Source organism: Platichthys flesus, chromosome 11 (genome assembly GCF_949316205.1).
Source record: "Platichthys flesus chromosome 11, fPlaFle2.1, whole genome shotgun sequence".
NCBI lineage: Eukaryota > Metazoa > Chordata > Actinopteri > Pleuronectiformes > Pleuronectidae > Platichthys > Platichthys flesus.
The window spans coordinates 18412448-18424522 of record NC_084955.1 but is presented as its reverse complement, the minus strand read 5'-3'; the positions used below and the strand labels follow the sequence as shown (position 1 = coordinate 18424522).

Genomic DNA, 12075 nt, shown 5'->3' with positions numbered 1-12075 from the left:
CTAAAGCCCAGAGAAAACTAATATAATTATAAATTGATCTTTTGTTTGGTTTCTATTTTTACAGTCATACAAACCCAGCTAAACAATTGAGGTCACATTATTTGTACAGATGCAAAAGGAAATAAACATGTGATTAAAGGCAATAGGAAATGTTTAATGTTTTCATTGACAGTACAGACTGATTTCATGATTTGTTAGAGCTGAAGGGTCTGTTTTTAAAACACCAATGACATTTACCAGACAACTACAACATACCTTCAAAGCTGAAAAAAGTAAAGAGACAGTAGGTGAATGCATGGCAAGGACAAACATCATAAGATATTGATGTAGAGGCAGCATCAGCATTCGGGTGCATACACTCCGCTCATCTGTGGAGGTAATAGGATTGGACGAGGCCTTAATGGAGTAGGTGGTGGTGGTTAATGGAGGCATAGAAACAACAAATACACTGTTAGGTTCTTGACTTCCTCAGTATAAAAGGCACTATATGCACTACTTCTTATCAGGAAAGGAAACCGGATTTTTTTTACCCCTAGTCATCTAACAGCTGTAGCTGATGGATTTCTAAACACTTCCCATCGGTTCCAGCGCTCCACCATCCTAACATGATTTATACAACTCCCTGCATCATGGTTGGTCACCTGCCAAAAGTGCTGATTAAGTTTAAGCACTTAGCATACTGAGTAGCAGCAATTTAGCCGTGTTAATTCGTGCTCTGTTGGTTGTTGATGTATAAAACGAGGGATGGAACACAAAGGAGGAGGAGGGGAGCCACAAGGACCCTAATTGTACATCCTGCAAAGCTTCTCACATCACTCTCTTATATTTTTGTTGTACCTATAAAATTTGTTTTTTAACATAAATGGCAAAATGACACGCAGGCTTCCAGTGCTGACAATATATGTACAAAATGTCTTTACATTAATGTACAATCAACTTTTAACACATAAGTCCTTAATAGAGACAGACAGCTGAGTCACTAGTGCTTCTGTAGGTCTCTTGTTTGAAAGGGTATCTGGAGATTATAAGATCAAAAACACTTGTGCAGATTAACCGCAAATACACTGTGAAGGTGAATGACTGTAGCCATGCTATGTCTTGTTCCTGCCCCTTCTTCTGCCTCCTGCATTAATGACAGGAGCAGGGAGTGCGTGTGTTTGAATGTCGACTTTCTGCTGAAGGATTCCTGAGAGAATGAACTCGGCAGTGACGACTGGGAGGGATGAAGAGACGGCCGGGCCGCACAGTGACCAGTCCTCCTCGCAGGAAATCACCACAGTCCGAGGCTGTGATGACAGAAAATGAAAACTTGTTATTTAAAATTTAAGGTGAATTCTGAAACTTGACGTCAGATTGCAACTATGAATTGTTTAGTCTCTGACTGGTACCTTGGGAGAAGACGGCATCTTGGGTAGAAATGTTGCTCCACTGCAGGAGATTATGTCTTTCATTTGAGCTGGCTCCGGCTTCACTGATTTCGTAACATGGATCTCATATCCCTAAGAGAATAGGAGGGAAGTAAACAACATCTCAACAAATTAGATTTTTCTCTTATTAATTCAATCTGTGCAAGAATGACTCGGAAATCAATACAAGACTCTTTCAGTGGATTTTTGTATTACACATGTATAGTGTTTCCTAATTCTAGATTTATCAGCATGTGGTATCAATCCCTTCGCAGTTTTGATGACAGGGCAGCGTAAAAAGAACATGCGGCAGAAATTGAAACGCCTATAAAACCACAACTTTGAAAGTGAATGACAAATTTTGTCCTATGAGCCTCAAGATGATGGTAAACAACCAACACTGTCCTCTGGTAATGATGTGAGCATTCCGTCCATGACTCACTATTGCTCAGAGTCAATATCACCAAACATCCCTATACCTTTTGCCTAGGGAAGCACCATGCTGACACACACTATCAAGCTCAGAAATAAATAGGATGAATGACTTTGAGTACCTGTAATAGAAGATGACTGCGGGCAATCGTCAGAGACGTCTGCAGGCAGAAACCAAACTTCTTCTCCTGCTCCGGATCCTTCACAACAAATGCATGAGGTGACAGGAAGCTCCCAGCTTTGCCGCTCTGAAACACCAGGAAAGGAGCGCATGTGAGTATGTCTCTGTATTAGTGTGAGCAGTATATGTACATATTGTATCATCGAGGGGAGAAATATAACAAGTCTGATATAAACTGTTATTTACCTTTTCCAACCAGCATGTGGTGACAATTGGGATTCCTTTGGCCACCGCACAGAGGAACTTGATAGTCCTGCGCACTTGATCGGTCACCAGGCAGTCCATGTCTGCCACACCTTTAGCCACGCTGCCTCCCAGACGAGCCAGCACTCTCTCCCAGGCTTCATCCGTCACGCCTGTGAACAGCACCTGAGGGAATGACAGACGTGTCTCAGGTCAAAGCTTCAATTATTGCACAAACCAAAAAGCCCTGGTAACCTCTGCAGATGTGAATTAAACTGTTAAAGCTCCTTGGTGTAAGTGTGATACTTTGGGGACTATACCTATTCATTTTCATGCCAATTCGGTCAACTCCATATGAAGCCAGAGCCATGAGGCGCTTAGCCTAGCCTAGCATAAACACTGAAAACAAGGGGAAACAGGTAGCCTGGCTATTTCCAAAGGTCAGAAATATACCCAACATCTCCTCTGAGGCTCGACAACCTTAAAAGGTCAAATTGTGGTTTTTACAACGAGTTATGTCCTACATCAGTCGCAGCTGTAGGTGAGATTTTTGAACTTTGTAGAGAGCCGGGTTAGCTGTCCCACCTGGCTCCAATATGGATGCTAATTTAGGCTAATCACAACCTGGCTCTAGCTCGGTACTTAAAATATGAGAGTGGTCTCAATTTCGAAAATGTATTTCCCTGGTATCATCAAATATCCCGCTTGTTCATAACTTGATTGACAAAAATGCCCACAGGTTTATAAAAAACACAACCACAAATAAACAATCTAACTTTGTAGGCAGGACTCGCAGCTTGCAGTCGACCTCGAGCTGCAGGGGAAGACGAGGAGGAGGAGCGAGGAGTCTTTGCCACAGGAGAGGAGTCCGCTGGAGCCTGTCGCTTCCGGGATACTCTGCTGGTTGGAGTCTGTGGCTTTTAAAAGACAGAGGAAGAGGGAGTGAGGGGGAGTTAAGAGAGAAACAACAAAGTTATGCAAGGATGAAGACAAACAAGGGCAACACTTAAAGACACACAGGGAGAATGGTGAGCCGAGGAAGAATAAAGAATCCAAAGGTCATAACAAGCGTAAGAAGTGGCTGTGTGACCACTAAGCCTCTTAATTCTCTTAGTGTATTAATGGTGATGCACAGCAGGCCCTGCTACTCTTGCTGCAAAGAGAGTGGGGAGAGACTTAGACAGTCCCTGATGTTGACTGCTGTTTATTTTGATGGCTGGAAAGGATGAGTCAGAGAGAGAAATGCACCAGGGCCTTCGTGCAAGGTAAAAGCCTTATTTATCAGGGACAGAAGTTCCTGGACAGTAATTACACTCCACTCTGTTTTCTCCGATTTATGTCTGACCCTTAATGTGTTTTCATATCAAATAACAACTTGACCTTTTTTATTTCAAATCCATGTCTAAAAGTGGTCATTAAGTCACCTCTGGAGTCTGCACTTTGGCCTCCCGTGTTGTGGAATTGGCAGATGTTCCACTCTCTTCTTGCTCCTCTTCCCTTTTTTTCTGGACCGCTGATGGCCGACTTCTGCCCTTCTTCTCGACATTCTCCTTCTCTATTTTCAACTCCACTTCAACAGGAGATGCATTTGTGTCCTTCTTGACTTGAGCATTCAATGCTCTACCTCTCCTCTTAGCCTGGACAGGATTCTCATCTTGGCTTTCATCTTTTCTTCCTTCCTGTGTTGTCTCTACTGCTTGGACTTTCACTATAGAAATGTTGGTGCTACTGTGAGATTCTTCCTCTATATTTGGCTCCAGCTCTCTCTTCCTCCCTTGTCTTTTGTTTTTAGCCTCATCTCCATTACTGGCTGCAGAGGCTCCTGATTTTTGGGCTCTACCCAAGACATTCCTCTTAGGAGGACGTGATTCCTCACTGCCGTGACCTTCGTCCTGATTGGACTGCTTCTCCTCGTCTGCAGCAGAGGATTCAGAGATGTTTGTCGTGGCTCTGCGCTGTCCCCTTGTGGTAGGAGCCTGCTGTGAATCTGCCTTCTCTGCATCATCTTCCTGAGGAACCGCACTAGAGGATGGCTCAGTTTTCCTGCCCTTCCTACCTCTGGCTGCAGGTTTGGTAGCAGAATTCCGATCACTCTGACTATTGATAGGAGGGATAGAGTCTGGCTCAGCCTCTGTTATCTGTGGTCTTCCCCGCTGTCTGCCTCCTCTTCCTCCTCGGCTTTGTGAGCTCACACTGTAGCTTGAAATATCAGAGTTGAGAGAATTGGAGGAGTTAGACCTGGAAAGGACTCCATCATTATTGTCCTGCTCTGTTGTCTCTGCAGCCACCGTCCTCCTCCTGTTGCCTCTTCTGACGACGGCCGTCTTAGGTGGCTCACTGGTCCTTCTTGCTCCTCTGCCTCGACCTCTCCCACGGCCCTGCTGGGTGTTGATGCTTGACACAGATCTCTCGGAGCTGATTGAGTTGGAGGAGTTGGAGCGAGATCTGGTTCTCCTCGCTGGGACATCATCTTCGGCCAATACAGCCGAGTCCTGCTCTGTTAAACATGCGGCAACTGTAGTGTTTTTCATTGCTCTTCGACCTCCTATTGACACTTTGGATTTGTTTTCTTGTTGTTCTTTTATTGGCTTTTCTTTGGTCTCTTTTTCTTTCTCCAGTCTTACTCTTTCTTCCCTCTGCAGCCTTGCTTGGTGTTCCTCTTCCCTGCTCTCCGTCTCAAGTCTCTCTTCTAATTCCCTCTTTTCTTTTTCCAATCTCTCTTTCTCTTCCTGCTCCTTTCTTTCCCTTTCCAATTTCTCCCTCTCTTCACATTCTGCCTTTTCACGCTCCAATCTCTCTATTTCGTCATTGTCTCTTTTTTTCTTCTCCAATTGCTCTTTTTCTTTTTGTATTCGAGCAGCCGTTTCTCTGTCTTCTAGTTTCTTTTTTTCTTTCTCCACTCTTTCCTTTTTTTCTTGCTCCTTTCTCTCTTTCTCTGCTGTTTCCTGTTCAAGTTGAATCCTCTCCATGTTTTCAACATGCAATCTTTCTTGTTCTTCCATTCTATGCCTCACTATTTCCTCATTCTCCCTCTTTTCTCTCTCTGTATTTCTTAGGTCTACAACACCTCTCTCCTCTCCCAATGCTTTAGTTTTTTTCTTTATTCTGTTGCCATTCTCCGCAGGTTTATTTCTTTCAAATTCAGACTTTCCTCCATCTTCTTCATTGCCTTTCTGTTGCCTTGTAAATGTTCTCCCCCTTGTTCTCCTACCCTGCTCTAAATCCTCCTCTTCCTCACTTACATCCCCAACAGGCCCAGATTTCCCCCTTCTTCCTTTGATAGTTGGCAAAGCTTTACTCTTCCCTCTCGTTTGTCTCTTTGGCGATCCTGAACACTCTGTCTGCTCTTCCTCCTCTCTTTTTGTTGCCCTTGTCCGTCGTTTGTCCCTAACAATGATTCCACTGGTTCCAGCTTCAGATTGTGTCACTTGACTTTCAACAGCAGCGACCTCAGAACTCGTGAGCGGTTGCGTCTCCTCCTCTTCAAGCTGCAGAGCCTTTGCCTTTCTTTTTCCTGGACCTGGAATCGAGTCTCCATCTTTACTCTCCTTGTCTTCACCTGTTTCCATTGGCTGAGTTCCAACACTAAGAGGCTGTGTCTCCACTTCTTCAAGTCGCAGTTGCTTTGCTTTGCTTTTTCGTGGGCCAGGAACTGAGTCTTCTTTGTCACTTTGCTCACCCTCATGTGCACCCATGGGCTGAGTTTCAGCAGCAAAGGCTTCAGAGCCAGAGAGGGATTGTGTCGCCTCAAGTGGAAGTGGTTTTGCTCGTCGTCTTTTAAAAACTGGAATCGAGTCTTCTTCATCACTTTCCCCACCTTCAACTGGATCTACTGGCTGAGTTTCAACTGTAGAGACCTCAGAATTTGTGAGTGTTTGTGTCAGCTCTTCTTCAGACAGCTGCTTTGCTCTTCTTTTTCGTTGGCGTGGCATCAAGTCCTCATCATCACTTGTAGCCATGGGCTGAGTTTCAGCAGCAAAGGCTTCAGAGCCAGAGAGGGATTGCGTCTGCGAAAGTTGAAGTGGTTTTGCTCGTCGTCTTTTAAAAACTGGAATCGAGTCATCCACATCACTATCCCCACCTTCAACTGGATCTACTGGCTGAGTTTCAGCTGCAGAGACCTCAGAGTTTGTGAGCGTTTGTGTCAGTGATTCTTCAGACAGCTGCTTTTCTTTTCTTTTTCGTGGGCCTGGCATCAAGTCCTCCTCATCACTTGTAACCATGGGCTGAGTTTCTGCACAAACAATGTGCATTGGCTGGGTTTCAGCAACTGATAAATCTGAACCAGTGAGAGGCTGTGTCTGCTCCTCTTCTTCATCATCACTTTCCCCATTGCTACATGTATTCATAGGCTGAGTTTGAGCTATTGATAAAACCTCACCAGACATTCTTTGCTGAGGTTGAAGTGTCCCCCTACGTTCCTCGCTCTCTTCTGCCACACTCTCCTCTTCCTCGAAGGCAGATATTGGTTGGGTTTCAGCCATGGTAGGAGTACATGGAGTAGTAAAGCCAAAAGGCTGAGTCTCAGCAGTAGCAGTAATATTTTTTCTCTCATCTTCATCCGTCTCACTCTCTGAATCACTGTCTGGCTTTGTAATATATGCCTGTGTTTCTTCTAGAACCAAAACCGTCGGCCCTTCTTTTTCAGGATATCTGGCAGGCTCCTCGTCCTCTTCATAGTCCTGAGTAGCCTCCAGAATTGCATCATTGTCGGCAGAGGTTCTGTCTGCAGTTGAAGTAGTTGCATATGCTTGGGTATCCTCCATATTCACACCTCTTTCCAGTTTGTGAGTTTGAGCTATTGATAAAACCTCACCAGACATTCTTTGCTGAGGTTGAAGTGTCCCCCCACGTTCTTGGCTCTCTTCTGCCACGCTCTCCTCTTCCTCGAAGGCAGATATTGGTTGGATTTCAGCCATGGTAGGAGTACATGGAGTAGTAAAGCCAAAAGGCTGAGTCTCAGCAGTAGCAGTAATATTTTTTCTCTCATCTTCATCCGTCTCACTCTCTGAATCACTGTCTGGCTTTGTAATATATGCCTGTGTTTCTTCTAGAACCAAAACCGTCGGCCCTTCTTTTTCAGGATATCTGGGTGGCTCCTCGTCCTCTTCATAGTCCTGTGTAGCCTCCAGAATTGCATCATTGTCGGCAGAGGTTCTGTCTGCAGTTGAAGTAGTTGCATATGCTTGGGTATCTTCCATATTCACACCTCTTTCCACAAACGCCTGGGTGTTCTCCATGGCTAGAGCTTGGGCCGTACACTGCCGGTGGATGCTGCCAGACAATCCCAGTTGAAAAGACCTTTCTCTGCAGGATGGTTGATCAGTTTCATCACCAGAAGTTTCAGGGCAAAAAGCTTGGGTGGGTTCCATGGCATGATCCTCTGGACGCCTGCTATGGAAGTCTCGGTTCTGAAGAATGAAGGACTGCGTCTCAGCAACAAAATAGTCCTCCTCCTCCTGGCTGTCTGAGCAAGACGACAATGCTACAGGTCTTACAGCAGCAGCTACAGCACCTGGTAAACGGAGAAGACAGAAAAAGATATTCAGTGTAGTAGAACAAAGATTCGTGCTTTCTGAATGTATTAATGAAATGACTTACTCACCCCGAAATGGAACTGAAGAGGGACTCACGAAAGCCTGAGTATCCATTTTTTCCACCTCTCCTTCTGGGACCATCCCAAAGTCAAAATAACAAAATTTGACATGCTTTAATGCAAATGTTAAAAATAAATGTACTAAATAATTTATACAATGGATCAAGAAGGTCATGCAATGTCTTCAAAATGAAAACTGTGTCTTCCCTTCAGTGATGTGAAGAATCTCTCCTTCAGTTATTTATACACAATAATTTTTACCTCTTTGTACTAATAATAGACATATGTTCTTATTTTATACTGTTGTTAATTGAGAAATTAATTAATCAGTAATGAAAATAATCAATGGTTGCAGCCTACATTCACTACATTAAGTTCTAATTTGAAAATGTGTTGAATAATTACCTGGCAGTTGTACAGGAGTAGAGCAGTTCTGCAGAAGAGGAACCATCAGCCCAGGTGTGTTTTCTCTACTTAAGTTAGGGAGATGGTCATCACCTGCCTCGTCAATGTCTGCCTCCTTATCCTCCACATCTGTATCACTGTCCAATCCGAGGTCAGTTGGTTTGGATCCGCCCGGGCCTGACCCCTCCACATCTGTGTCTGCATCAGAATCTGACTCCAGGGCGGCTGGCTTGGTACCAGGAGAGGCCGACAAGGTTGTGACAGCTACAGACATAACCTGAGGTGAATCGTCTTCCATGTCTGTGTCACTGTCAGACAGAATAGCGACCCCTCGGTCTGCAGCGGTGCGTGAGTCTGTGGCTCCAGCAGACACCACCGGGGGTTCATTGAGGGTAGGGGCAGGGATCTCTTCATCATCCGTGTCACTTTCGAAATGTAGGCCATGAGGAGCAGCAGCGGCAGATTCAGGCCCAGCTGGCTTCGTTTCCAATTTAATGGAAATTTCATCTATTTTAGAGCTTGATTCATTTGTTGCACATTCTCTTTCGTCTTCATCGTCAATATCTGTGTCACTGTCGAGGTGGAAATCTTTCGGCTGCATTGAAGGAGCAGTGTCAGCTGTGGATGCACTCTGAACGGATATGGGATTTGTTTTTGTGTCAGCGTCTGACAAAGCAGCATCGTCATCCACATCAGTGTCACTGTCCAAAGTAATCCCCTCCGGCTCAATGGCTGAATTAACATGAGAAAGTTTGGTACTGTCATCAGAGGAAGTCCCAGCTTTAAGATCTTTGTCCAAGGCATCTTCATCCTCATCTGTATCACTGTCCATGTGAAAGTGGGCAGTGTTTGGTGGCTGACTGACTTGGTTTATGTTCAAGGTCACAGGACCTGCAGATGACACCTCTTCCTCCTCTCCCTCCACATCAGTGTCACTGTCCATGTTAAGTAGAAGGATCACATCTTTGGTGACTGCTGATGTAGACACAGGCAATTCATCATCTCCCATAAAACTGACATTTCCTCCCTGTGTCACTGGTACATGCGGTCCACTTTCCTTAGACTTGGTTTCCTCTGGTGTGACTGTTTCTTTCTCTCTTCCTTCCTCTTCTTCACTGTCATCCACAATCGCATGTGTCTTTTTTTCCTCCAGCCGCTGTCCAGCCACGTCTTCTTCTGTCTCTTCCTTGCTGAATCTGACATTTCTGTACGGCCTATTTTTAGAGGAGGAGGATGGTGTGATGGGACTTTCATCCTCACTGTCAAACAGTGGAAAACAGAGGTGACAAGCATGGTTATTTGGAAATGAAAGAAAACTGTATGAAAGCATATATTCACAGAGACTAGTAAAGCTCCGAAACAGTATTGCTAAGATACCTTTCAGGGACGACTTTGTTTGTGGGACTCAAGAATGTAGAACAAGCAGGACTAGATTTATGGGAGTCAGAGTCAGACACTGTAAAGACAATAAAGATGTAATTGTAGAACATCAGACACAAAACAGAGCAAAATCTTAAACATGCATAATATACATACCTAATGCCATACGCCCTCTGCCTCCTCCCTCTCTTTCTCCATCTGAGTCCGCGTCAGATTCTGGGACCAGGGTCCCCTCTGGCTGGGTTGGAGTTTGCTCTAAGAAGAGGCAACCGGCCCTGACGGGAGTCTTGGTTGATGACACTCTCGCCTTTGTGTCTCTGTTTTCAAATTTCTTGCTGTCTGTGCTTTTGTCACCTCCCTCTTTTTCAGTGACATACAGTGACCCAGCCTTTACCACCATATTCCTGCTCACAGGAGTCCTCATGCCCTCTTGTGAAGACTTTGCGTCTACAGTGCAGCTGACATACTGACACGGGATGTCTGCCACCACCAAACTGTCACCATCACTGAGGGCGTAGCGTACGTTTGGCGTCAGCTTTAAGCGGCCTTTGCGGGTCCCATTCATGCTCCCAAGGTCCCACACCAGAGCCTCTACATCCCCTTCACTGCGACGACCTCTTCTGCTGTAGACCGAGAGGCTGATGGTGGCATGCTGCTTAGATATTGAGGGCGCTGGCAAGTGCAGGGTGCAAGCGCTGAGGTCACGGCCCAGCACATTATTTCCCAAAAACAGGGGCAACTCTGGGTGACGGAGAAAATCCATCGTAAGAGGAATATAGACAAGACACATTGATTATATCAACATACAAACTTGTGATAACAGCAGCAGTAAGCCTCTCACCTGTCTCAGGGACGAGCTCATTTTTTAAAATGCACAGTTTAGCCAATGGTGGACCCCTCTTATTTTCATCCTCATCTTCATTTTCTGACTCATCTGACTCCAGGAATGAGTCTGAGATCACCTGTGTAGCCTCCATTCTTCACACGGGGTCAGACCAGATCCCTGCTTAGCACAGACAAGGGTTTTTAATACGTGTGAACCCAACAACTGGTAAACCCTAACGTTACCAGTTAACTAACTGATGATCTGTAGCATCGAACGTTGTGTTGTTTAACGACATTTCTCGACTTTCTTGCTAACATTAAGATGTGTAGCTAAACAACGTGAAGAGACGCTACCACAACTTTTGTTTAACGTGTGTCAACATTTCTTACCGAGTCACATCAGTTCACCGCTATCCGACTTCCGGTCAGGATAAAAACAAAACAACGGAAAATACCATTATCGCTAGTGTGGCTACTTCAACGTTAACACCATCTTTAAACGACTCTTTGTATCATTTCATGTTGGTTGCCACTGAGACGAAAACAGTTTTTCTTTCTATTTTCAATAATATTGCCATCTTTATAAACCAACACAAAAATCAAGAGGAAGTTGTCGAGACTAAAACAAGCAGCTTGACAGTTCTTCACTGGGCTGCCGGGCAGAATAGTGTCAGATTAGCTCATGTGTTCATTTGAAACGTGAATGTATTTCATGTTATCATCTACTGAATAAAGCTCTGGTCTGTGCAGCCCACCTTCACGCTGCTCGTCTGGATCCGAGGAGACACATCACTTGTAAACACACATTGAGCATTAACTTCCTGGAAAACACTTTACAACGCCCACATTAGGCGTTTTAGCCGCTAGCGATTGGATAGTACAAACGTCACTCACAAGGAAATCTGTTGCCATTGGACGGCTTTCAATGTCTCTGAATGGATAAAGCTGCCTCAAGCGTCGTTGGTTCACACTGTCGTTTTCCCGCCGTACCTACATATTCTTAAAGGGACCGAAACCACATAAATGACACTGATCCACATTGAATCCTTGTTTAAATCGTTCGGATATGATTATAGATGGTTCAAAGAGGAGATAATAATGATGGGCTGTACATTCAAGATTATACTAATCATCACTACAAGAGTTTTTAAAGCTAACTGTCTGATAAATTCAACAATAGTTACTATTCAGTGGTCTGAAGAGATTTATTTACATTTTTCCTCTGTACAGACGCTTCATTTTCTTGCTGCTCTAGAGATAACATGCTTTTCCCATCCGGGGAAACTGGGAAACTGCCCCGGGGGCCTCAGAACCACAGGGGGGCGTGGGTGCTCCAGGTCATTTTATTTATTGATTTAAAGTTGCATAATGTGGGCTTCAGAGTCATAGTTCACCCTAAAAGAAAAGATACCTCATTATCTACTAACCACCTTGGTTGACGCCACAGGAGCACGATGGAGGTATTTTATGTTTTATCTGTTGTTTTTGTCAAATGAAAATTGTCCTTATGTCCAGAGGCAGTTCAGGAGCATCGTTATTATTTTTTCTGTTTATATGTTGCTTATTGGAGAGGCGGTGGTCTAGTGGCAGAAACTTGGACTGTGGTCAGAAAAGGTTTCTGGTTCGTCTAGGGTTGATTCCATGGAAAGACAACAAAAGACGAACCT

At 44.6% G+C, this 12075-nt stretch overlaps 1 protein-coding gene across 3 annotated transcripts; it reads right to left on the bottom strand.

Annotated features, from left to right (window-relative positions):
• Positions 1-133: 133 nt before the first annotated feature.
• Positions 134-11226, bottom strand: mdc1 (mediator of DNA damage checkpoint 1). Of its 3 annotated transcripts, XM_062399873.1 has the most exons (12): positions 11164-11226; positions 10425-10586; positions 9740-10324; positions 9581-9659; positions 8204-9462; positions 7808-7870; positions 3627-7717; positions 2979-3119; positions 2206-2388; positions 1961-2086; positions 1389-1499; positions 134-1286 (listed from the first exon to the last, which is right to left on the bottom strand). In XM_062399873.1, exons 2-12 carry the CDS (start codon positions 10558-10560, stop codon positions 1092-1094), a joined length of 6969 nt encoding a protein of 2322 aa, XP_062255857.1. In that variant the 5' UTR covers positions 10561-10586; positions 11164-11226; the 3' UTR covers positions 134-1091. The 3 variants fall into 3 exon arrangements, with proteins under 3 accessions (XP_062255857.1, XP_062255858.1, XP_062255856.1); XM_062399874.1 differs by lacking the exon at positions 11164-11226 and having other exon boundaries at positions 2979-3113; positions 10425-10739; XM_062399872.1 differs by lacking the exon at positions 11164-11226 and having other exon boundaries at positions 10425-10738.
• Between the last annotated feature and the right edge of the window lie 849 nt (positions 11227-12075).

Coding starts and splice junctions, on each gene's coding strand:
- mdc1 (XM_062399873.1), bottom strand. CDS start 10,560: ATGGAGGCTACACAGGTGATCTCAGACTCATTCCTGGAGTCAGATGAG. Junction 7,871..8,203: donor TACTCCTGTACAACTGCCAG/GTAATTATTCAA, acceptor GGATGGTCCCAG/AAGGAGAGGTGGAAAAAATG. Junction 1,500..1,960: donor GCAGTCATCTTCTATTACAG/GTACTCAAAGTC, acceptor CTATTCTCTTAG/GGATATGAGATCCATGTTAC.